The 27,192-nt window shown below is 34.6% G+C and overlaps 2 protein-coding genes across 2 annotated transcripts; both read left to right on the top strand.

Annotated features, from left to right (window-relative positions):
- The first annotated feature begins 204 nt into the window (after window positions 1-204).
- On the top strand, window positions 205-3,796 carry LOC127552486 (olfactory receptor 11H6-like). The gene is made up of 2 exons (XM_051982990.1): window positions 205-227; window positions 2,860-3,796. The coding sequence occupies exons 1-2, from the start codon at window positions 205-207 to the stop codon at window positions 3,794-3,796; spliced, it is 960 nt and encodes a 319-aa protein (XP_051838950.1).
- Window positions 3,797-21,341: 17,545 nt separating this feature from the next.
- Window positions 21,342-22,304, top strand: LOC127552485 (olfactory receptor 11H4-like). Its single transcript, XM_051982989.1, has one exon. It carries the CDS (start codon window positions 21,360-21,362, stop codon window positions 22,302-22,304), a length of 945 nt encoding a protein of 314 aa, XP_051838949.1. The 5' UTR covers window positions 21,342-21,359.
- The last annotated feature ends 4,888 nt before the right edge of the window (window positions 22,305-27,192 follow it).

Genomic DNA, 27,192 nt, shown 5'->3' with positions numbered 1-27,192 from the left:
TTTCTCACAATCCTATGAAGTAATGAAGCATAGCTATTTTTATTTTCATTTTGCAAAAGAGAAAACTGACTTAAACCCACATCATTCAACTTTAAGTCCAAAGCCCATTCCACTCACATAATATTATTACCTATTTAAACACAGTATTTTCTCTGCATATTATACAGATTTGAATTAAATCTATTTGAAAATTTTTCCACTATTATGAAAATCATATCAACTGAGCCGTATACTCTTCTCATTAAAAAAAAAAGACTAATATTTAACATAATTTCAAAAGTATACTCATCTTGAAAATACTATTCTTCTATGTTTGCTCCAGATTGAAAGAAGTACAAAATAGCACTACTCTTCATCTCTATAGATTTTATGGAGGACAAAAGGATGAATTTTGGTAAGTGAGCATGTTACACAAAACATTCTGTTATTTTGCCTGAGGATTAATGTAAGATTAAACAATATGTTTTATTGCTTTGTTGTAAACAATATTAAATACCACAAACAACAAAATTTGCTTTTATGATTATATTGGAATAAATTAAGTTTCAATATATAAAATGTCTGAAATAACATAGCCGCCATTGCCTCTGGTATCCAATTTTTCTTTTCCCTTCCTTGGAGGTCTTCAAGTAGAGTCTGACTGATATTGCTAGGTAGGTTATAGTGGAGATTCCTTTTTTGCATGGATTTTACTAGTTGCATACTGAAGTATCTTCCAACTCTCAAATTTGTGATTCTGATAACATTCAGTATTGTACACCAGTATTTTACATGTTTGTTATTGATATGTATTTTGTCCCATGGGTTCTGATTTCTGTCTTTCCATTATTTAATGAAAATTTTCTCAGATATTTTTATACTATACTTCTCACCTTTCCAGATCTGCTCATTTCTATTTTTGTAATCTTCATGGAACTGGGACCAAGTCTCAGCTAAGCTGTGTTGCAGGGCGGGGTGTGTATCCATATATATATATTCCTCAATGCTGTAGTCCTTTACACACTGTAGGTTCTTAATAAATGTTTGATAAATGAATGGTAAGTATATTCATATGGACTTTGGAATGTCCATATTTCTAATATAGACAAATGTGACCTACTTTTTTAAGCTAATTCTAAAAAAAAAAAATTATTTCTCCTCTTTCATTATTCAAGTAAAATAAGAGTGGCAGTATATGGGGGTGTTCAGAGAGATAAGCACCTCTGGTGTGAGGGCTTGCCAAGCAAGCTCTTTTAAGAATGCCCACGTTCACTCAATTCTTACCTGTATTTCCAAGAAACTAGCAGGCACAGAAGCTATGCCCAGTAAATTATCTCAACAGATGGCCTAAACCATGCTGAGGGTAACTGACAGGCCTTAAACCTGTCAATAGTTAAATGGATGTTTTCCCCAAGCATTGGGATGAAAACAATTTATTCCAACAGCCATGAAGTCAGCTAAAGCAGGTACTGTGGAATGCTTAATTTGGTCCAACATCAAACACACCAAGATCGTCCACTGCATTCTAGGCCATGACCTAGAATCCTGGCCTTTGTCCTAACATTGGACTTTAATAATTCTGGAAGAGAAAGCAAGACATATAATTTGACACAACTCTGCCTCACTTAAATCCAATTCACACTCAACTTGGACATCATTCCATTGATCTTCTTCAAAAATGAAGGACTAACAACAAAATAGGAATGAATGTGATTAGAAAATGAAAAGATGTGATTAGTTTTAATGGGTGAAACAGGAGTTACAGTATGGTTATCTCTAGTTTTAACAAAATATCATATATAGATTCATCTGAAGGTGCTAACATTGATGTTCTTCCTTCATAGTCAAATGTGGTAATAGTAGAAGGAATCTCTGTAGATAATACTGGCTACAAATATCAGGAAAAACAAACATCATTGTGATTTCAACTTCAAGATCTGTCTTGTTTCAACCTAAAAGAAATTTGATACATTATTATCCATTTATAAGGAATATTGACACTAAAGAACAAATCCATTAAAATTTAAAGAAACAGGAGTCATAAAGAATGAAATAGTCTTTGTTTCAAAATAATGCCCCCACAGTATACTAAGCACTGAAGCAAGTTCTCAGAGAAAGTGAGCAGATAGAACTGTTTCATTAGATGAAGGCACAAGTATTTTCTTCTGCACTGAAGCTTCATTCAGTCAGAATATTTAAGCAGCAGAAACAGTAATAAAATGACTAGTGTTACTGAGAGTAACTCTTACCAAGATGTGAGTATAGATTACTTCCATGCAAAATAAACATTTAAGACTCTTGAGGCAGCATGACCATGAAAAGAGTCCAGGATCAAAAGACCTGGATTTGAATACCTGCTAAGCAACCTATTACTCATCTATCCTTGGACCAGTCACTTAAACCCCTACCTCATTCCCCAGTTTCCTTAGTTGAAAATGAAATCATTGCACAAGATGACTTCAAAGGTCCCTTATAGCTCTAAATCTATGATACTATGAACTCTGGTGGTCTTTGATTCCTGTGTATATATCCTATATGCGCACGAAATGTGTTCTGCTAGTGTACCTACCCTTGTGTAAAAGACAGGCAAGAGGTGCATATTGTATGTGTCCCCCAAAAATTTAGGTATGTGGTACTATTTGGGAATAAATCTGGATTGATATCTGTTTGCCTTCAGATTAAGCAGAAACCTATTTAATTCTAATGCTATTCTCTCCACTAGGGTATGTCCCATAAGTACTAAGCACAGGACATCTAGTTTCAGAATGGACCATTGTGCTTTCCCATGAAATTTAAACTTTCTTCTTAGCTTTCTTACTTGGCAACAAGATAGTTTGTGTCATTTTTGTCTGTCTTTTCTACAGTTTTGGAATCTAACAGGTCAATCACACACACTGTGACTGAGTTTGTCCTCCTGGGTTTTTCTGGTCACAGGGAAATGCAAAATCTCCTCTTCTCCTTGATCTTAGTGGTTTACATCCTGACTTTGTTGGGAAATGGAGCCATTGTCTCTGCAGTGAAATGGGACAAGCAACTCCACACACCCATGTACATCCTCTTGGGGAACTTTGCTTTCCTTGAAATATGGTATGTTTCTTCTACTGTTCCCAACATGTTGGCCAACTTTCTATCTGAGACCAAGACCATCTCTTTCTATGGATGCTTCTTCCAGTTCTACTTCTTTTTCTCCTTGGGTACTACTGAGTGTTTCTTCCTATCAGTCATGGCATATGATCGGTACCTAGCCATCTGCAGACCACTACACTACCCCATCATCATGACAGGGAAATTCTGTATCACCCTGATAGCTGCCTGTTGGGTGAGTGGATTTCTTTGTTATCCAGTTCCCATTATCCTTATATCTCAGCTGCCTTTCTGTGGCCCTAACATCATCGATCACTTTGTCTGTGACCCAGGCCCATTATTTGCACTCACCTGTGTCCCTGCTCCTATTATTAAGCTCATCTGCTACACTTTTAACTCCATGATTATTTTTGGACCCTTCCTCTCCATCCTTGGATCCTACACCCTGGTCCTCCGAGCTGTGCTACGTGTTCCCTCTGGTGCTGGACGACGTAAAGCCTTCTCCACATGTGGATCCCACCTGGTGGTCATGTCTCTGTTCTATGGCACTCTCATGGTAATGTATGTAAGCCCAACATCTGGAAATCCAGCTGGAATGCAGAAGATTGTCACACTGGTGTACTCAGTAATAACTCCACTGTTAAACCCTCTAATCTACAGTCTACGCAACAAGGACATGAAAAATGCCCTGAGGAAAGTCCTAGAAAGATTGAAAATTAACCAGATTTCATGAGAGTTATTTGAAAGGTAAGATGACTATTACATTACTCTTTGACTCTGCTTCAATACTTTGAAGGAACTAAAATTCTCATAATTCATCTACTATTGCAGATCACAATCCACCCATGTCTTTTCATCCTATGTGATTTTTTGTAAATTTCATGCTTCCATAGTCTCAATAGAGACTTTAAAAAGAAAAGTTCCTATATGTTTATATTTATTTATTTTATTTATAATATTTATAATAACTCTTTTCGTGGAGGGAAAGAATTGGAAATCAAGGGGATACTCATTATGTGGGGAATGACTGAACAAGTGGCATATGATTTAGGATGGAATACTATTATGCTAAAAGAAATGATGTGCAGGATTCTTTCAGAAAAACCAGAAAAGGATTACATGAACTAATATAAAGTGAAATGAGCAGAACCAGGAGAACATTGTATACAGTAATAGCAATATTGTACAAAGACCAACTGTGCATGACTTAGCTCTTCTCTGCAATACAATGATCCAAGTCAATTCCAAAGGACTGAAGATAAAAAATGATATTCATCTCCAGAGAAAGAACTGATGGAATCTAAAAACACATTAAAGTATATTCTTTTTATTTACTTATTATTTGGGGGGGTTAGGCTCTGCATTTTATTTTGCAAATTAGCTGATGTGGAAATGTTTTGCATTATTGCACATATATATCAAATTGCTTGTTTTCTTAAGGAGGAGGGAGAGAAAGAATATATAATTCAAATTTTTTAAATTTTACAAAAATGTTTTGTTTACATGTAATTGAGAAAAATAAAAATTAAATGTAAAAATGTGTCTTGCTACCCAGCATATCATACTGCATCCCATGATCTCACTGTTAATTGAAAGACAAAATGAAAAGATGAGGAGGGTAGTTTCAGAAAACCATGATAAGAACTATATGAACTGGAGCAAAATGATGTGAAAAGAACTAGTAGATCATTGTGTCATAAGAGCAGTGTCATGATGATTATCAACTGTAAGAGATTTTGCTACTCTGATCAATACAATGATTCAAGACTGTTCCAAAGAGGTCATGATAGAGGAAAAATGCTATCTATCTCCAGAGACAGAATTGATAATTCTGAGTAAAAATTGAAGTATAATTTCTCATTTTATTTCTCTTATTTTTTTTGTAATATGGCTAATATGGAAATGTGTTGTTTGATTTTACATATATAGTTGATATCATATTTCTTGCCTTTTCACTAAGTGGGGGAAGAAATGGGAAGGAGAGAGAGAATGTGAAACTCAAAAGTTTAAGAAGAAAAGACTATTTAAAATGAATAATAAATTTGAAAAAAGAAAGAAAGGATACAATCCCAAGGGAAATGCAGCATAGCCACTAAGCTTACTGAAGAGAAACTAAGAATTAATAGTATTCACTAATATGACACATAAATTGGACCCCATGTAAAATAGCACATTCCTATCAAGATCTATGAGAGGAGAGAATCTTGTAGCTTATATTTGCCACATGACCTTGTCTCCAGGCTCAGTCAAGGAATGTCATCATAATATGAGTGGAAAGAGAAATATGAGGAAGTAGGGAAGGGAGATGCAGGAGAGAACAAGCAATTCATGCAAGCCAGCATAATTACTGTTTCTGTGCAACTGCCATTAGCCAAATCCTTTATTATCTCCTTCAAAATCTTGTCTCCTTGCCTGGGACTTCAGCTAGCTTTCTTAGAGGCTATCTGGAGGTTTACAAAGCCTCTTCTGTAAAGCTATTTATTTTTTACCCCTATAGAGATAACTAAAGCATTATTGGGGTTCTCATCTATTTGGGAACTGATAATACACTGTGAGGGCTCAGGACTATATATTAGCTCTCTGAGAATACTCAGGTGCATTCAGCACCTGCTAAATAATGAATAAGAAGTGCCAGAAAGATGCCATGGTTTCCTACAGAATGTTGTGAAGCACGTCCTTCATCCTTCAGAACTGATATCCAGCAAGTGAATTTCCAAGAGTCATCTCTCTTCCTCCCTCCAAGCAATCACCCTATAGCTATCTTTTTATTAATATGTTCGTTACAATAGTTCACATTTAAATAGCTTTTTAAGATTTACAAAGAGAAATAACAGATTTTATTTTATCCTTTGCTCTTAATCCAAAGGATAATTCTTTCCTAAAAACTGTTAATCACATCAACTATATGTGGTACATTATCCAAAAGAAAAAAGAGAAAGAAATGATGCCAGGCTTCTGGATTCTGATTCCAAATCAAGGTCTGTGAGTCTGGATTTTGTTTTTTATTTCTGCTTCTTAATTGGCAGCCCTCAGATTGAGCTAAGCATCCCTGACTCTTTTCTAGATTACAAAGTACAAACAAGAATTCTTGCTTAAAAAGATGAACAATAACATTTGGGTCTGAGATGCTTAGAAACTATTTTCCTTTTCATGATTCTTCATTACACTGACAATCAGTGGTGGCAATGAACCAAGATCTTCGTTTCTTAGTACCACACTAGTTCACTTATTTTACTTGCTTGCTTTTGTTTTTGCTTTCTTCATTTTGTTCTCCCTTTATTTTATTCAACAAGGGCAGCTTTTGGCACAGAAGATAGAGTGCTAGACCTACAGTCAAGAAAATCTGAGTTCAAATTTGGCCTCATTTAACCAGCTGTGTGATCCTAGACAAGTCACTTAACCTTTTTGTTTTAATCTACAAAAGAAGAAAAGAGAAAAGTGCTACAGTGTCTTTACCAAGAAAATCCTATGAACATGATGGTTCACAGGTTCACGAAGAGCTGGATATGACTGAATTCTTGAACAACAACAGAAGCACCTACCTCATGGATTTATTAAAATCTAATGAGATATATTCATAAAGTGCTTAGCACAGGGCTTGTTACATAGTAGGTGATTAAAACATGCTTGTTCTCTTCCCCCATTGTACCACCACCCCCATTTACTAAAACATTTACTTCTGTGCAGAGGCAATGTAAAAGGGGACAGAAAGCCAACCTTGAAGCTAATATGACCTGAGTTCAAGTATTGCTTCTACAAATGTAACCTGGCTGTGTGACACTAAGCAAAAAAAAATATTTCAATGCTCTCAATAACTTAGAGCATAAATTGCAAAGAAAATCTTCTCTATGAGAACTACATTAGTTAGAGGGGTTTGCCTTACCCTCAAGCTCCTTAAGCCAGTGAAATCATAGGTCTAATAACTATCCCCCTACTTGAGTACAGAGTATTGTGCTAGGCACTGGAGGAAATACAAATTTTATATAAGGCATGATTCTTGCTCTCAAGGGATTTATAGTCCAAATAAGAGATATTTAAAATAATTCTTCCAATTTTTTCTTTGCCTTAACTGAAAAAAGTCCTTGACCCATTTGTTTCTTTGTTATATCCAACTCAACAACTAGATCTCTTGATAGATAAGGTTTTGACCCACTTTGAATTTTTTATTTATTACTTTATCTATTTATTTATGATTGTTCTATCATTTTATTTATGTTTTTTTTCAATAACAGGTTAAAACAAATTTTTAACACATGGATTTTTTTAAGTTTTTAGTTCCAAAGTCCATTCTTCATGCCATCCCTCACTTCCTCTGCTCCCTAAGATAATAATTAATCCAATATAGTTTATACATGTGGAATCATGTAAAACATTTCCATATCAGTCATAAGAAGACTCAATTTTTTAAAAAAATGAATGAAAGAAAAAGAAAAGAAGAAAAAGAAGGAAGGAAAGAAAGAAAGAAAGAAAGAAAGAAGAAAGAAAGAAAGAAAGAAGAAAGAAAGAAAGAAAGAAAGAAAGAAAGAAAGAGAAGAGAAGGAAAGAAAAGGAAAGGAGGGAGGGAGGAAGGGAAGAAGAAAGGAAGAGAAGGAGGGAGGGAGGGTGTAATGTTCTTGTTGAATTTTCTGATGATCTTTGGGGCAGCCAAATTAATTAATTCAGCAGATTAATCACCACAAGAATAGCCAGGTGTTAAAGTTCAAATACTTTATTATCTCCTTCAAAATCTTGTCTCCTTGCCTGGGACTTCAGCTAGCTTTTTTAGAGGCCTTCTGGAGTTTTGATTTCAGTGGAGAAGCTAAGGAGGACAGGCCTGCCACCACAGTGCTGCTAAAGATGGAAATAAATCTCTCTCCTTGGCTCCAAGAGCTTGAGCTCTCGCTTCAAGTCCTTTTGTCTTCTCTAGCTCTGAATCTGGCTGAGGCTCCCAGCTTATATGGTCTACACTGAGTAGAAACCAATCATTATATCACTAGGAAATCATTATTTGTTGTAAGATTAAGTCAGTGATACTGAACTTAGAGAACTATTAATCACCATGCTAAACTAGATAACCATTGTCTCATCAATTCCACTGAATTAGTACCTTGTAAGAATCCTTGTTTCAAGTTCATAGTTCTGGCCCACAACAGGAAAGAGGGAGGGAGAGAAGGACGGAGGGAAGGGAAGAAAGGAGGAAGAGAGGAAAGAAGGGAGGTGGGAAGGAGGAAAGAGAGGAGGAAGGCAGGAAGGGAGGAAGTGAAGGAGAAGAGGAAGGGAGGAAGGAAAGAAAAGAGGAAGGGAGGAAGGGAAGGAAAAGAGGAGGGGAGGGAGGGAGGAAACGAGGGGAGGAAGGAAGGAAGAGAAGAAATGAAGGAAGGAAGAAATGAAGGAGAGAAGGAAGGAAGGAAGGAGAGAAAAGAAGGAAGGAAGAAAGGAAGGAAGTAAGGAAAGAAAGAAAGAGGGAAGGAGGGAGAGAAGGAGGAAAGGAGGGAAAGAAAGAAGGAAGGAGAGAGGGAAGGAGGGAGGAAGAAAGGGAGGAAGGAAAGAAAGAAAGAAGGAAGGAAGAAGAGAGGAAGGAAGGAAATGAAAGGGAAGGAGGGGAGGAGAGAGAAAGGGAGGGAGGAAGGGAAGGAGAGAGAAAAGAAGGGAGGGAGGGAAGGAGAAAGGAAAGAAGGGAGGGAGAGAAGAAAAGAGAAAGGGAGCCAGGAAAGCAGCATGCTTCAGTTTATATTCAGACAATATAAGTTCTCTCTCTGAAGGATATTAGTCCTATGGGATTATCTTGGATCATTGTATAGCTGAAAATAGTTGTTATTCACAGTTGAGCACTCTACATTGTTGATATAACTGTGTTCATTCTCCTAGTCTGCCCACTTCACTTTGTTCATTTTTCCAGGTTTTTCTGAAATCATTCTGCTTGTCATTTCTTATACTATAATAATATTCTATCATAATCATATGCCATAGATTGTTTAGCCATTACCCAGTTTATAGGCTGTTATAAATATTCTTGTATGAATAGGTCCTTTTCCCTTTTTTTTTTTGATATTTTGGGAATATAGATGGTACTATTCCTGCATTTTTTAAGGATTTGTGTTATTTAGTTCTAAATATGGGTTGGTTTGTTTTTATTTTTGAAGTGCTATTTTAGGGAATTTAATTAAATCTTCTGTTTTTAGCATAATTTTCCTTTCATTATTCAAAAAAAATTCATATCTCATTAAAATCATTGAGATTTCCTATATTTAGAAATTCTCTTGGTATTGGATGTCTTGCGAATGATTCCCTAAAATAAGACACTTCTTTTACCGAGAATTTATAGATGTAATAACTAAATCACATTATTTGAAATTAAATTCAAATATTCATCATGAAACAATACATCTATTTTTCCTAGATTTAATGTTATATTGTTTATTGAACAACTGGAAATTAGTTTGCACATTTATCTCTCTGTCTCAAATGTAGTCAGTGTAGACTTATGTGCTCCCCTTTTCCATGTCTAATTTTGTAATTAAATCAATACTATTATTCTTAAGAAAAATATGTCAGTCATTTTTCCTACTATTCTGTTTCAATACTCCACTTCACAGACAATGTTCCCCTATACAGCTTAACTTTCCTTTTTAAAATATAAGTTTTTTGACAGTAGATATGCTTTTTTGTATTTTTATTTCCACAACTTAGCACAGTCCTGACATACAGGAATTATTGGACAAATTTGTTGTTGCTGTCATTATTCATTCATTCAACATAAAAACTAATTGAAAATAACTGGCTGATTCTGAAGTGCAATTTGGGCTAATAAACTATGCATATTTTTTGACCCATTACTGTTACTGGCCGTTACTGGGTCTGTATCCCAAGGAAATCACAAAGGAAAGGACTCACATGTGCAAGAATGTTTGTAGCAGCTCTTTTTGTAATAGCAAAGAATTAGAAAATGAGTAGGTGCCCATCAATTGGAGAATGGCTGAACAAGTTGTGGTATATGAAGGTAATGTGGAATATTATTGTTCTATAAAAAATGATGAACAAGCTGACTTTAGAAAGGCCCAGAAAGATTTAGATGAACGGATACTGAGCAAAACAAGCAAAACCAGAATACATTGTACAAAATAATAGCAAGAATGTGCAATGATTAACTATGAAAGACTTGGTTCTTCTCAATGGTTCAGGCATTCAAAACAATCCCAATAGACTTTATAGAAAGTACCCTCTGCATCCAGAAAAAGAACTAAGGAAACTGAATGTAAATCAACACATGCTGTGTTCACTTCTTTTGTGTTGTTTTTTTTTTTTTATCTCTCCCATGTTTTTTTCCTTTTGCTCTGATTTTTCCCTCCCAATATGATTCACAAAGAATTTTTGTTAAAAAAAAAAAAAAAGAAAGAAAGAAAGAAAGAAAATAACTTACTGAAACTAATCAAATCAAAACTATTGTTATCTAATGGAGAGAACTTCATGACTAACTTGTTGAACCCTCTGAGGACATTGATAACTTCTGGAATGTCAAGACATGTGTAAAGAAGTGACCTTCCATTATATGAGGACATTGCAATCTCTTATGTAGATTCTCTTATGTAATTCCCTTAGATTCCCTAATCTGATGGTATGGCATCTTGTTTTAAACTAAACTTGTTTTTTAAAAAATGGGTTGATTCTCCTAATATATTCATGCCACTATCTACAATTAATTTTCCATCCTTTCTCAAATCTCTCATAGCTTACCCTTCCTCTAACTCTCTCAGTTAAAAACCTTGTCTCATATTTCCCTAAAAATATTGAGGCCATTAATGAAGCACTCTTTTGTCTACCTTCTTCCTCAATCCAGATAACTCATGTGCCTTCTGCTACTATCTGTCTCATTTATCACTCATCTCACTTGCTGAGGTAGTCCTTCTCCTTGACAAGGCTAACTCTATATGTACAAGTAATTCCATTTTGTCCTATCTTCTCCAAAAGAATGCCCATGCTGTCATCCTTAGTCTCTCATTTATCTTCAACCTTTCCCTGTCTGCTTCTTCTTTACTATATTCATACATGCTCCAATCTTTCCTATCTTCAAAAATCTCTTACTTAATTGATCCATTCCATATTTCTTTTCCCTTTTGTAGCTAAACTCCTTGAGACGATTGTCTACAGTCAATGCCTCCATTTCCAAATCTAATAGCCTTTTCTAAATCTTCATCTCTCTTGAACTCTTTGTAGTTTTGACATTGATGATCAATCCCTTTTCTCATGATTTCAATAATAATACAATGTTATTTCTCCTCTGTCTGACCACTCTTTCTCATATTCCTTTGCTGGATCTTCTTCCAGATCAGGCCTATCAATAGTGAGTACCTATGTTCATGGACAAAATTAAATCCAGCAGACCTGAAAGATGAACTGCATTTTTTGAGAAAGACCTCAGCATCCAAATAGCATCCCTGAATGAAACAAGACTAGCAAATGAAAGCCAACTTACTGACATCAAAGCTGGATATATAATTTTCTGAAGTGGCTAGTGTAATGAGGAGCTTCATGAAATTAGTGCAAGTTTCAAAAACTCGATCTAATTTAGCCAGCAAGTTCATATGCCTCCTAAATGAAGTGAATGACAGCTTCATAATAATGCAAATGCTATTTGCAGGAAAGTGCCATGCCACCATCATCATTTTGTATGCTCCACGATGCCAAATCCTGAAGAAGTCAAAGAAAAATTTCATAAAGACCTGAAGACCTTCATCATCAATGTATTGAAAGAGAAGACTCTTGTAATTGTGGGTGACTTTAATGCCAATGTATGCACAGACTATCAGACATGGTTGGTTGTCCTTGTGAAGAACAGCAACAGCAATAGTCACTTACCATTGAAGATTTCCATGTCTCATGACCTTCTCATCACCAACACTATCTTCTGCTTACTTAATCCAAAAAAATGTCATGGATGCATCCTCACAACAAGCACTAGCATTTAATAGACTACATCATTTTAAAGAGAAGAAACAGGCAACATGTGAAAGAGATAAAGGCAATGTGTAGCATAGACTGCTGGATCAATCACAGACTTATCTTCTCCAACCTAACCATTGGCAGTTAACAAAAATGGTAGCCCCAAGGCAAGATGACTATCGGGAAACTCAACATCAACAGATTAGAGCACTTCTCCATGTGTGAACAATTTATTGCTGAATTGCAGGAAAAAAAATGAGTCATCAAATAGCAACAGAGGAGCAGAAAAGTAGGGTGCAACTTTCAGGGACTAGATTATAACACCATATTTGTTCATCTGGACCAGAACACTTATAAACATCTGGATTAATTTGACAAATACAAAGAGGAAATTCAGCAGCTAATAAATGAAAAATGAAAACTCTAGAGAGTTTGTCATCAGGACAACTCAATCATTTCTAAAAGATTATTACTTAACTCCATCTAAAGAAAAGTGCAATACTTTTTGACCTAATAAGGTACCACTACTAGGAAAGTGTCCCAAAAAAATTTTTAAAGGAAAGACACTTACTTATTCAAAAATATTTATAACATCTCATTTCTAAATGCAAAGAGTTGGAAATGGAGGGAATATCCATCAATTGGGGAATGGCTAAATAAATTGTGGTATGTGATTATGATGAAAAACTATTGTTCTATGAGAACTGATGAGCAGGATGCTCTCAGGAAAACTTGGAAAGTCTTTCATGAGCTCATGCAAAGTGAAACATACTGGGTATAAAGTAATAGCAGTGTTCTGGGATGATCAGCTGTCAATTACTTTGCTATTCTCAGTAATACAATAATCCAAGATTATTCTGAAGAACTTAGAATGAAAAATACTGTCTATACCTAGAAAAAGAACTGATTATGTTTGAATACATATTGAAGCTTACTTTTTAAAAATTCATTCTCTGAAACTGAAATGCAAGATCAACACCAAGAAAACAAAGGTATTGCATTAGTCAACCATATGTGGAATCATCAATTACTGCAAATGGACAAATTTTGAATACTGTAATAAGTTCATGTAGCTTGGAAATATACTTTCCAGGGATATCTACATAGATGATAAAGATAATGTATACATCACCAGAGTTATCTCAGTGTTCAGTTAGCTTTGAAAGAAAGTATGGGAAAGGTATTAGGATGTATATCACACTGAAGGTCTACAGAGCTGTTGAGTTTATGTTGGATACCCATGAAAACTACAGTTTACCAACACCATGCAAGAAAATTGAATTGATTCCATCTGAATTATTTTAGGAAAATTACATGACAAGATAAAGTATTGGACACTGAAGTCCTCTCTTGAACTGAAATGACAAGCATTCAAAACTACTATGTAGAGCACAATTTTGATGGGCTGGCCATATAGCCCAAATACCAAACATACGTTTGCCTAAAAGACAATTTTATGAAGAACTCATACAAGGCAAATACTCACCTGAATGACAGAAGAAGCAGTATAAAGACACTCTCAAAGTCTTTCTGAAGAACTTTAAATCAATTGTAAGACAAGGGAGATGCTGACAGAGGACCATCCCACATGACATGATCAAAGAGGGTGCTGTTCTACAAGCAAAAGAGAATCATACTAGCACAAAGAAAATGGGAAATGCACAAATCTAGAGACAACTTCATCCTAAATAATCAATTATTATTGCCCTCCTGACAAAGTTACAATACAAACAAGGATACAATTATTGCCCTAATATGAGCCTCCTGCCCTCCCCTAAGTTTGTTTTCTACCTTATTTTGATTATTCCCTAAGTCAACTAATTTTCTCAACTTGCATCTCACCCCTTTGACTAATATCTAAATTAATCTGTACCTTCCTCAGTCCATCCCCAGAACCAGTAATTTTGCTCCTGAACCAAGAAAATCTATTTACCTTATTTAAACTTAGTTTTAAAAGAGACCTTTTTCTCAAAGATTTCTCCTCTTGTGACTGCTGTTTTTCCTAGAACTCAGTGGCTAAAAAGGAAATTGAATCAAAGGAATCTAGGAAGAAAATTATTTGTTTGTTGTTGAGCCATTCATTTGTGTCTAATGCTTTGACTCTTCATGATCCCATGGACTATAAGCACACCAGGCCCCGTTAGCCTCCACTATCTCCCAAAAGATATTTGTTTATTGCTTTCACACTATCTATCCATCTCATATTCTGCTGTCTACTTCTCCTTTTGCCTTTCCTAACATCAAGGTCTTTTCCAATGAATCCTATCATCTCCTTATGTGGCCAAATATTTAAGCTTCAACTTTAGTATTTGGCCTTCTGACAAATAGTCTGAATTGATTTGAATATTGACTGATTTGATCTCCTTAATGTCCAAAGACTCAAGTCTTCTCCAGTATCACAACTCAACAGTATCACTACTGTGCTCAGCTTTCTTTATAATCCAATTCTCATAAGCATATATTGCTACTGTAAAAATCATTGCTTTGATTATAGGCACCTTTATCAGCAAGGTTTTTAGTCTCTGCTTTTTAGTGTGCTCTGCAGATTTCCCAGCTTTCCTTCTAAGAAGCAATTTGTTTATTCAACAACAAATCAACTAGCATTTATTAAATAGCTGTTAAGTGCATAACACTGTGCTAAATTCTGGGAATACTAAGAGAGGTAAAAACAGTCCAGCCTTCAAAAAGATTACAATAAAAAGGGTAATTATTTAGATAGGAAAATTCTAAATATCTTTCTCTTAGCATTCTCAGATTCTTTATCAATAAAATAGGAATAATAATAACACCTACCTTGGATGTTATGAGAAACGAATGAGAAAATATTTATTAAAAATATAAGAAGCTCTTAACACAGTGTGTGCCAGACAATCCCTTTCCTTCTTTCCCTTCCCCCATCTCCACTTCAGGTTATGCTCCCACTGGACTTCAAATCCAATGAACATAATGGTTATTTGACTGAATTAATTGGTCAAATAGAATATTCATATAAGTTGCAAGTTTTTTTTCATTATTGTTGTTATTTGGATATTTTCTGAACCACAATCAAACACTTTACTCTTTGCAACACTGGCCAGGGATGCATATTGGGATAGTGGATAGACTATGGAAGGAAATCAGAAAAAAAACATTTAGTAACCACCCATTATGTGTGGGGTAGAGATGACCAGTATTTGAGAACTATCCAGAAAGTGCTTGCCTTGTGTGAGTTCTTCATAAAATAGTCTTTTAGGCAAATTATTTAACCTTTCAGTACTCTCAGGCAACTCTCAAAGATTATACAACTGTGTGACCCAGTGAACAGAGCACTAAATCTGAAGTCAGGAAGACCTGAATTGAAATCAGATCTCAGACACAGTGGTATGACTCTGGACAATTCACTCAACTTCTGTCTACCTGAGTTTCCTCATCTATAAGACTGAGGATGACAGCGTTTATCTCCCAAGGTTGTTGGTAGGATAAATGTAATATTTGTTAAGTGCTTTCCAAATTTTTGAAAGGTTATATAAATACTAGCTATTATTATCAGTTGGGTCATCTAAGTGGTACAATTGATACAGTGTCAGGCTCATTTTGGTAAATTCCAATCAGACTTCAGAAACGTTGTATTTTTGTTATCCTAGGTAAGTCATGTAATCATGTTTGCCTTAATTTTCTTAAAATTTGATCAGGAAGAGTCAGAAATGACTGAAAAATTACTAAACAATAAAAATAATTATTTGTAGAAGAATTTTACTCCCCTCAAATTCCTTAACCGGAAGTTTCCTTTTCTGATGAAATCCAGATCAAGGGTGAGGGGAAGAGAAAAGGGGACAGAAAGTATTGACGGACGTGAGTAAAGAGGGAAAGAGAGAAAAAAATAGAATTGGAAATAAGTTTAGATATAGTCAAGATCTACATATAGCTTTAAATTATATGGTTAACATAGAGGTAAGTATTGACATAGACATACTCATAAGTGTAAATTTAGATCAAAGATTCTTAAACTGTGACTCATAACCCCACATGGGACTGAATAACTGAATGAGAGCATGAAAAATTTAGCAACAAGAAAAGATATGAAATATTACACCAAAATTTAATTTTTTATATGAAAAAGCAAATACATCCATCTTATTAGCATGCAAATGTCTTAACAAATAATAAAATTATATGTACACTGAAGAATTGTTTTAAAATAAATTCTTTGCTATACATATATCCAAGGTCATGTAAAAATTTCTTAGGTGAAAAGGGTTATGAGTAGAAAAAGTTTAAAAAGCCTGGTACAGATGATATAATTGACAGCCCAGTGGCAAAAATGAATAGAGTGCTAACATTGAAGCAAAGAATACCTAAATTCAAATCCAGCCTCAGATGCATCCTAGCTGTATAATCTTGAGCAATCACTTCATCTCTATTTGTCTCAGTTTCCTCACCTATAAATGGGGATAATAGTAGAGACTACGTTCCAGAGGTGTTGTCAAAGGTTAAAAAATGAAATAATATTTACAAAATGTTTAGCACAAGTACCTAGCATATAGTATTATATAAGTGCTAGATATTTTTTATAATTATTATATATTAGATAGATGAGAGAGAGAGAACGAGAGAGAGAAAGAGAGAGAGAGAGAGAGAGAGAGAGAGAGAGAGAGAGAGAGAGAGAAATGTAGATGTAAACCAAGGCTTCTTAAAGTTTTTTCACTCGTGAACTCTTTTAAAGCTAGAGAAAATGTTTACATTTTTATATGATCCTTGGTACATAGGTATATAAAATAGATATACAAATCAAATATTTACTGATAATAAAACATAATTTTGTGATTCCTATATTCAGGTACAAGACCCCATATGAGGTTGTGAACCACAGTTCAAGAGACTGGGATATAGACAGGGATGGTGATAGTGATATAGAGTAAAAAAAAAAAAGAAGAAGACTCAGATGCATTGGAGGTGACTTCTAAGAACAATACAATCTCTTTACAGAGGGCAGATTTCCTGAAATCTACCTGGTATTTGTTCTGTTCTTTTCTTCTCTTTCTCATTCATTCAAGCCCAACCCCAGGGGCCAATCTATACAGACTATGAGAAGACCCATGAGCATGGGAGAAGGTGGCCCCTGGAGGAGAAAAAGATAAAAACACTGAACCCACCAAGGAGAAGTCTAAAATTTCACAGTGATCACTGGAGTTAAATATAGTTTGGGTGCTTTAAATATTTATAGAGGCTAAAGAAACTCCTAGGGAAACAAGCCTTTGGGGATCCAAGTGCAGAAAGAATAAAATAAATGATGTATATATCATGCTTTCCAAAAGTGCTTTTTCTTAGTCATCAAGGATAGAATCTCTGCAGCTGAGATTTCACTAAATAGTCACTCTTTTCCATAGGTGAATCTGTTCCACCATTACCAGGTATAAGAGAGAGGTGCTAAGTTTCAATACAATGACTACTTCCACATATCTGCTCCAATTGCTCACTATGAATTGTTTGAAAAGAACTCAGAGAAGCATTATGGTGATTTGGAAAGATTGACAGCTCAGAAGATAGAAGATCTAGTTCTAATCCGAGCTTTGCTGCCAACTTTGTAAGACTTATTTTGGCGAATGATTTTCTTTCTTCTTGTTTTCCTCATCTATAAAGAAGTAAGATTGGATGATTTCTAAAGCCTATATTCCTAACATGCTATGATTATGAATAGCGTACCCTTTTCTCCTGAGAAATCACTTCACTTTTTGGCACTAATCAAGAATTCTTTTTCTTAAGTCACTTGCTAAACATATACATCCAGTTTATGGTATAATTGGAGAGGAACAGTGATAGATAAACTAGTCAAACATTCACTCTTAGTTTATCTTGGGGTGATGTATTGTTCATTTACGTGTAGTCAAAAGTAGGAACAGGTGGAAGGCATGGTCTTTTTGCTTTACAGAAGTGATTTCTGGACCCTGAGAGCTTGAGAAATGATGTTCTTATGACCAAAGTTAGTGGAAGTGTAGGAGGAGGAAATACTATACTTAAACACCTAACTATATTCCCAGAAAGTGTCAACATTCCAGCAATTCCTGCAGAATATTAGACCTGGCTCTTCTTCCCTACAGCTGTACATCTTTTGTCTAATTTATTTCTCATTTTTATCTCCATTTAGAGATAAGAGAGATGATAATAGAAAAACTTAAATCAACCTGAATACTGACAAATATTACACAGGGTTCAGTAGAAGTTTATACTTTGTGATTTGAAATTTCAAGTACAATTCATTTATCTTTTTCCATGCCTCTATGGATAATCAAGTTTTTTTATGTACTAATATTCTTGTCAACAAAAAGCATTTCATTGCTCATCCTTCAGCATTGTTATTTCCAGACAAATTCTGAGACTAGACTCTCGGTCTCCGTTCCTGGAAGCATCACAAGAAGTATTTTGTCTCTGGGTCATTGATAACTACTTTGTAATCTATAAACTAATTTTTGTTTAGGAAACTAGATATTGCTTAGATATGAGATACTTAGAAATTAATTTTTATCTTTAAGATTTCTCATCACTTTCCTCATCCCCATCAACATGGTTCTCATGGAAGAGTATATATCTTCCTTCCTAGATATCATTATTCTCTTTTCAAATTCTTTTTTTTCCCCTTGATTAACAAAGTGAATTTGCAAAACTCAATCTAATACATTTCACCTTCTAGCCTTTGTTTATAGGCACTGATTCTGTAATGAACTTTATCACTTTTTTTAACTAACTTTTTTCATGAAAGTGTAAAGTGTCCAGTCAGCCCAGTCAACCATTTAAATATCTAATGTAACTTTATTTCAAGAAATAAATTTCATCCTTATGGTTCAAATTTTCAGTCATTCATATTGTCAAAGAATATGCACATATTGACAAAAGCCAAATTTTGATGGTCTAGAAATTCAAGGAAAGAAAATTAGTTTCTAGCTATATTTGTCTCTGTCCATAATTTGTCATAAAATGATGGATTCTTACAGAATATTGTTGTAGACAAAATTAGATTTGTTTTCATTGTTTAAAGGGGGGTATTAAATGAATTCTACTTTAATATTTAAATTAACCTTATTGTATATTTTCTGTAGGGAAAATCTGAACCTGAAGGAGCTTCTCTCTATAGGTTTGTAAACAACACAGCAATTAATACTGGTAAGTAGCAAACCAATGACATTTGAAACCATATTTCCAAATATCTTCCAAATATTTAATGTTTGTTTTTGTTTTTTCTAGAACAGGAGTAAATATGTAATTATTTTTCAAAATATGAGGTGCAATTCAACAGAAGAAACAAGAGTGGGATTTAAAAGGAAACTTTCAAGGAAGTCAACACTATGTTGATTGTGGGGAATTGGCCATCTCAGTTGATTTGAGAGATTGTGATGTAGTGAAATTTGAATACTGGATTTGTCAGAAGCTCAGTGCCCACATTATAATCCTGCCACTTACTAGTCATGAGCCTCAGTTTACTCACCTCTAAAACAGAACTAATAATAGCCGCTCAACTTTTTTTACGAGGTTGTAAAATGTAATCATCATGAATCCAAGATTATGATATAAATGCTATTGCCATATGAGCTAGTTAATTCAATTCTATCTGTAGTTATAAATTGATCTTTTATTCCTAAAACTGTTCTCCAAAAACATTCATTTGGACACAGAGCAGACTGGATAAGAGAGTATAAAATTACTGGATAAGATTATCATGGACCTGTTGCCACTGTTGGTAAAACAATTCAAGATGATCATGTAAGAGTGATTGAGTCAATATATCCACATATATATCAAATAAGACTAAGACAAAATTGTGAAGTTAACAGAGTTCACATTTTCCCTAAGTCCATCCTAGTTCTTCTATTTTCTCTTCTCCTAAAGCTTAGTGAATGAACTAATTTCAGGCAAAATATTTAATGAACTTAATTTTTTAAAATAATTTTTATTGATAGAATGCATGCCAGGGTAATTTTTTACAGCATTATCCCTGTTCATTTCTGTTCCAATTTTTCCCCTCCCTCCCTCCACCCCTTCCCCCAGATGGCAAGAGTCCTTTACATGTTGAATGGGTTGCAGTATATCCTAGATACAATATATGTGTGCAGAACCAAACAGTTTTCTTGTTGCACGGGAGAATTGAATTCAGAAGGTATAAATAACCCGGGAGGAAAAACATAAATGCAAGCAGTTTATATTTTAATGAACTTAATTAATGTATTAATGTATTTACTAATAACTCAAAATGAAAGCAATCCCTCCACCTTCCAAAATATTTATATTTAAAAAACAACCTCAAAGTTGGAAAAGAGCATAAAATCCTAAGAATAAAATTATAATGATGAAATTATAGATCATGTCATTATTTGGGGGATGGAAGCTGCATCCTGCACTCCTTTAAATTACAACACATTTGTTGTACATCTTACTAAAATAAGTCCTATATGCATTTTAAGATGTCATTGAAATTCATGGAAAGAAAATTGGTTTCTAGATATGTTGTTTCTATTTGTAATATACCTCATAAAATGATAACTCGTAGAGAATATTCTGAGCCCCATAAATACTAATGTTACTTCTTTTCCCAGTCCAAACATGTAGGAGATATCTCAGAAGAAAAATCAGATTGTGGGTAATTATGTTGATGAGCATTCTATAAAGAAATAAGTGAATGCTGATCAAGGATAAAACAAAAGTTACAGAACAGATCATTATAGTTTTAACAAGATTTCAGGAAAAGGACAATTTGAGAGAAATGAATTCTATACCTATATTTGTTTTTAATATGCAAATATGATAAAGTGACAGTCATTTCCATCCATCCACTGAATGCTCAAGAAAAAAGTTAAACTGTAGGTATCATTGATTTAATTGTCACTAGTTTCAAAGAATAAATAAATTTTATTGGTTAATTCTAATGCTCTAGGAAATTCAAGGAACCTAGTGTTCTGTCATTATGAATCAAGGCACATTGAATCTCAGGGTTCCAGAGTTCATTTAGAATAACACAAGGTTGTCATCCAAAGTAGTCTCAGAATGATGTGTGTTTCCCCTGCATCAAGCAATGAATCATAGATCTAGAGTTGGAAATCATCCAGAATTGATTTTAGAAGACATTTAGTACAATTCCTTCCTTTTACAGATGAGGAAATTGAGTCACAAAAAGATTGATCAACTTGTCCAAATTCACATAGGTAGGAAATGATAGAGCTGTGATTGAAATTTAGGTTCTGTGATTCCAAGTTCAGTCCTTAAAATTCAATACTCTTTCCGTTATGCCACATTACCTCCCTCAAACTCTTTGAAGAAAACTCATGATTCCAAGAGAAGCTTCAGAATCTCAAGAAAAGTACTCTTACATCATGATTTTTGTCTTTGTCTTCTCCACAGTTCTAAGACCCATGAACAGGTCAATAACAACCACTGTGACTGAGTTTGTCCTCCTAGGCTTTCCTGGGTCCTGGGAGACACAAGTTACCCTCTTCTCACTGCTTTTGGTCATCTACATCCTGACTCTTCTTGGTAATGGAGCTATCATCTGTGCAGTAATATGGGACCAGAGACTTCACACTCCCATGTACATTCTCCTAAGCAACTTTTCCTTCCTTGAAATTTGGTATGTTTCTTCCACTGTTCCCAATATGTTGACCAACTTTATCTCCAAAACCAAAACAATTTCATTCTCTGGATGCTTCTTACAATTTTATTTCTTCTTTTCCCTTGGTACAACTGAATGTCTTTTCCTAGCAGTGATGGCTTATGACAGATATCTGGCTATCTGCTGCCCACTACACTACCCAACCATCATGACTGGGAGACATTGTGCCATCCTAGTGTCTCTCTGTTGGTTGGTTGGCTTTCTTGGCTACCCAGTTCTCATTTTCTTAATCTCCCAACTTCCCTACTGCAGTTCCAACATCATAGATCATTTTCTGTGTGACATGGATCCACTGATGGCTCTGTCCTGTGCTCCAGCCCCTATCACTGAACTAATCTTCTATACCCAGAGCTCCCTTGTCCTTTTTCTTTCCATTATGTACATTTTCACATCATATACACTGGTGCTTAAAGCTGTATTTCAGGTGCCTTCAGCTGCTGGCCGGCGTAAAGCCTTCTCTACGTGTGGATCTCATTTGATGGTAGTGTCTCTTTTCTATGGGACAGTCATGGTGATGTATGTGAGCCCAACATATGGTATTCCAACTTTGATGCAAAAAATTGTCACTTTGGTGTACTCAGTAATGACTCCATTCTTAAACCCTTTAATCTATAGTCTGCGCAATAAGGACATGAAATGTGCCTTAAAAGCAGTCTTGTGCAGAATGAGAAGTAGCCAGTTTTCATGAGTTGCCTTTATTTGACTAAAAGATTCCATACCTTAATTCTCCTAATTAGTCAATTTAGGAAAATTGTCACTTTTTCTAATAATGCTCCAATTTTCACTTTAAGGAAATAAAGATAAGGATGTTTCTCCCACATTTAAATTCTCTCCTACCTTAATCTAATTGAACCTCAACTTATTGACTTTCAACATCCAGTGTCAAGTTTGTTCTTCAAATATGAATGACATAAATGAGAAATAGAAGAGAACGAATGTATTGCCTTAATAAATGCTTGTTGATTGATAGCTATGAATTTTTATTACTTTTGTATATACAGTTCTCATCTTCTTAATCTCCTAACTGCCCTACTACAGTTTCAACATCATAGATCACTTTCTGTGTGACATGAATCCAAAGGTATTTGGATATCATTTTTCCTCAAAGGTTGTTTATTGGAATATATAATTTTCAAAATAAAGAAAAAAATCAGTCAACAATAAAAGAGCACATTTTTCTGGAATAAGCAATTCTGTACTTCTCAAATGAATCAGCCATTCAATAAATATTATAGGATGTAATACATAAAAGGAATATCATCCAAATTATTCATTTTCAAATGAGAAACAAAGATCTAGAAAAATGAAGTAACATGTTCACAAAACTAATGATGGAGCCAAAATTTTTATCATTTATCATTTATTGAACCTTGTAGCCACCACTGTACTAAATCCTGTGAGAAATATAAGAGAAATATAATCTGTGGTTAGGAATTTTTCTACATGGGGCAAAAATAATTTATAGAAAAAAGAACTATAGTGATGCAATCAGAAGGAAGAAACAGCACAAAGAAGTGATTGAGCACACAGTCTATAGCACATAGATGTAGAAATACCAGAAGGAGTGACCTTCCCCCCATATTCTGCAACTCTTTTGCCTTCCCTAAAATTGCCACTTTCTCTAATCCAGTTTTAGCCATCAAACCTGATCCCATTCCCAAGAAAGAAAGAAAAAAAGAAAGAAACAAGCACTTCCAGGATCATAGTGACACTTATGCAGTATATCCAACAGAGGAAACTTGAGTGAATGTCAAGCTCACTTTGGTTTCCAAAGAACTAGAATTCCAAATCAGTCTTTTTTCCCTTTTTGAGAAATTTATTTTTTTTATTATGTCTCTCTTATTATTCTACCTCATTAAGTAAAATCCCTCAGTATATTACTATGTAATCCAGCAAAACAAATTTACATATTAATCATACCCCAAAACTTATTTCTGTTTCTTTCTACATTTAAAGTTTATCACCTCCTTTTCAGGAAGTAAAAATTCTTTTGGACTCATGATTTATTATTTCATTGATCAGAGTTCCAAAGTTTTTTAAAGTTTTTTCCAATAATGATATCACAAAAATTGTTCCGATTCTGTTCACTTCATTATACATCAGTTTATAGAACTATTCACAGTTTTGTCTGAAATTGTTCATTTCACCATTTCTTATGGCCCTGATAATATTCTATTACATTCACAGGCAACAATTTACTTAACCATTTCCTAACAGGAAGTCACCCCTTTAGTTTTTAATTTTTGACTACCATGAAAAGAGTGCCATAAACAGTTATGTGGATATAGATCCTTTTTCCTTTTATTTTCTTAGTGGTATAAAAATAGTATTTCTATATATAGTTTACATAGTCTATTTATATATGGGTCAAAGGGTATGCAATATAAATTGTTTTACAGAATGGCTGCACTAAGTCATAGTCTACCAACAATGCATTTAGGTACTGTTTTTTCACAGCCCCTTCAATATTTGTAATTTTCCTTTTTTGTCACTTTTATCATTCTGAGTATAAGATACGCCTCCAGGTTTAATTTGTATTTCTCCAGTTATTAGTAATTTAAGGTATTTTATATGATCATAAATAGATTGGATCTCTTCCTCTGAAAATCATCCATTTATACCTAAGCAATGTGAATTTATCTAATCCATACCTAGTGGGAAAACTCTACTCCATCCATGGAACTGCTGGATTTCAATGAATCTTGATCACTATATCTGTCAGATTGACAGAAAAAGATAATATAAATGTTGCAGGGGATGTGGGAAAACTAGGATAATAATACATTGTTGGTGGAGTTGTGAACTAAACTAACCAATCTGGAGATCAATTTGGAACCATGCCCCAAGGGCTATCAAATTGTGCATACCCTTTGATCTAGCAGTATCTCTGCAGCACCTGTATCCCAAAGAGACTATAAAAAAAAGGGGAAAGGACCCACATGTGCAAAAATATTTGTAGCAGCCTTTTTTTGTAGTGGAAGTTAAGTGGATGTCCATCAACTGGGGAATGGCTGAATAAATTATGGTATATGAATGTTACAGAACATTATTGTTCTTTAAGAAACAATCAGCAGATCAAACTGTGCATACTGTTTGACCCAGCAGTGTTACTACTGGGCTTACATCCCAAAGAAATTTTAAAGAAGGGAAAGGGACCTGTATGTGCCAAAATGTTTGTGGCAGTTCTTTTTGTAGTGGCCAGAAACTAGAAACTGAGTGGATGCCCATCAATTGGAGAATGGCTGAATAAATTGTGGTATATGACTATTATGGAATATTATTGTTCTGTAAGAAATGATAATTTCAGAAAGGCCTGGAAAGACTTATATGAACTGATGCCGAGTGAAATGAGCAGAACTATAAGATCATTATATACTTCAACAATGATACTATATGATGATCAATTCTGATGGATGTGGCCATCTTCAGCAATGAGATGAACCAAATCAGTTCCAATAGAATAGTAATGAATTGAACCAGCTACATCAAGTGAAAGAACTCAGGGAAATGAGTGTGAACCACTTCATAGAATTCCCAATCCCTCTATCCCACCTGCATTTTTAATTTCCTTCACAAGCTAATTGTACACTATTCCAAAGTCTGACTCTTTTTGTACAGCAAAATAACTGTTTGGGTGGGTATATATATATATAGTATTTAACTTATGCTTTAACATATTTAACATGTATTGGTCAACTTGCCATCTGTGGGAAGGGGTAGGGGGAAGGAGGGAAAAAAATGGAACAAAAGGATTTGCAATGGACAATGCTGAAAAATTACCTATGCATGTATCTTGTAAATAAAAAGCCATCATAAAAAAAATGAAACAATCAGCAGGATGATTTTTTAAATGCCTGAAAAAACTTATATGAACTGATGCTAAATGAAGTGAGTAGAACCAAGAGAATGTTGTACACAGTGGCAACAAGATTATGTGATGATCAATTCTCATGGATGTGGATCTTTTCAACAATGAGATGATTCAGGCCACTGCCTATAGACATGTGATGGAGAGAGCCATCTGCATCCAAAAAGAGGATTGTGGAGACTGAATGTGGATCACAACTTATTATTTTCACCTTTTTGTTGTTGTTTGCTTCCTTTTTTTTCTTTTTCATTTTCTTTCCTTTTTGATCTGATTTTTCTTGTGCAGCACAATAAATATGGAAATATGTATTTAAAATAGCACGTTTAACATATATTGGAGGAAAAGGAGGGAGAAAAATTTGGAACACAAGGTTTTGCAAGGGTGAATATTGAAAATATCTTTACATATATTTTGAAAGTAAAAAGCTATTATTTAAAAAATAAAATCAAATACAATTGAAGCATAAGAATTTTAAAAATACAAATGCTATGATACTTACATTTGAATATAAAAATACTTATATTCATAAGAAAAGCATCCATGAAAAGGAATAAAAGTACAATATATTTAAACACAATCATGCAGCTGTACCCCAGAGCTGCCACCAGTTCCAGGTCAAATGGAGCTAGTTTATAGCGATGCTCTGAATCCAAAAGTTATTAAAAAAATTCATATTTCAGTTGTTTAGACGCAGTGGCTACTTCTTCCCTAGGAACAAGCAAAAGGGGATCTTTGAAATAAAGCACAATTCTCAAATGCTCAAATTCACAGCCTCCAATAGAGTCACAGTCTGTTAAGAGAATTTATGATTTCAGGGCTTGGCTCTTTCTCATGCCTTGAGAACATAACTTGTAAGAATGCTGAATGCAAAAAGACTTTTTCTTCCTGCCAGATACTACACTCAAGTCATATCAATTCTCTCCTCTATCAGTATCCTGAAACCTCAAAGAATAACTCCTGACTAAATGTATTAACAAAATAAGTCAGTGGCCAAGCCAGAGCTGCCCCTCTGTATCCTGATAACCTTCTTGACTTCTTTGTCTGTCCTTCAGTATCTTCCTAGCACTTGACTCTCCACCTCCTTGGTAGAGGCAGCTTCACTATATACTAGCCATTATCCTCCTTGAGGATGATTCTTAAGTTCTTTTCATATTATCTTCACTTCATCTGCATATCCACCCCACTTCACAAAATGCAAGAATTGAGTTTGATTCAAAGCAAGAAATCTGAATCTCAGGTGGAACACAGATATGAATACAAAAATATACTAATGTGCTTATATTAAATTTTCAATGTATTTACACTTTGGAAAAGAGCAAATGATAGAAATCAGTGCTTGGTTTATTGTTTTATTGTCTAGATTTAAGAAAGTGAAGGAGAAAATTTAACAATTCAGATTACATTTTAAAATGTGTCCAGAAAACAGTTTTCCCCAAGAAGAGTTTCTTGCTAAACATTTACCAGCACATTTCTATATGTAACCCCTACTGCAGTTAAGTTTCACCAACATTACCAACATTATTCTGGTACAATATTAACAAGCTTTTGCCAAAACTTCTGGGCAGAAAGGGGTAAGTGTGATATTACTGCTGAGGATTGTGAAGGGTGAAAGTCTAGAAGGAGCAACTTATGTGCTCAGAAATAAAACTTGCTAATTTACATTTGTGACAAAGTCTAGAGTCACTACTCGATAGTAGGTGACCAGCTT

The sequence above is a fragment of the Antechinus flavipes genome, chromosome 2 (genome assembly GCF_016432865.1).
Source record: "Antechinus flavipes isolate AdamAnt ecotype Samford, QLD, Australia chromosome 2, AdamAnt_v2, whole genome shotgun sequence".
NCBI lineage: Eukaryota > Metazoa > Chordata > Mammalia > Dasyuromorphia > Dasyuridae > Antechinus > Antechinus flavipes.
Note: the sequence above shows the minus strand (reverse complement) of the source record. Positions and strands in the feature narration are given on the sequence as shown.

Coding starts and splice junctions, on each gene's coding strand:
- LOC127552485 (XM_051982989.1), top strand. CDS start 21,360: ATGAACAGGTCAATAACAACCACTGTGACTGAGTTTGTCCTCCTAGGC.
- LOC127552486 (XM_051982990.1), top strand. CDS start 205: ATGAAAATCATATCAACTGAGCC. Junction 228..2,859: donor AAAATCATATCAACTGAGCC/GTATACTCTTCT, acceptor GGAATCTAACAG/GTCAATCACACACACTGTGA.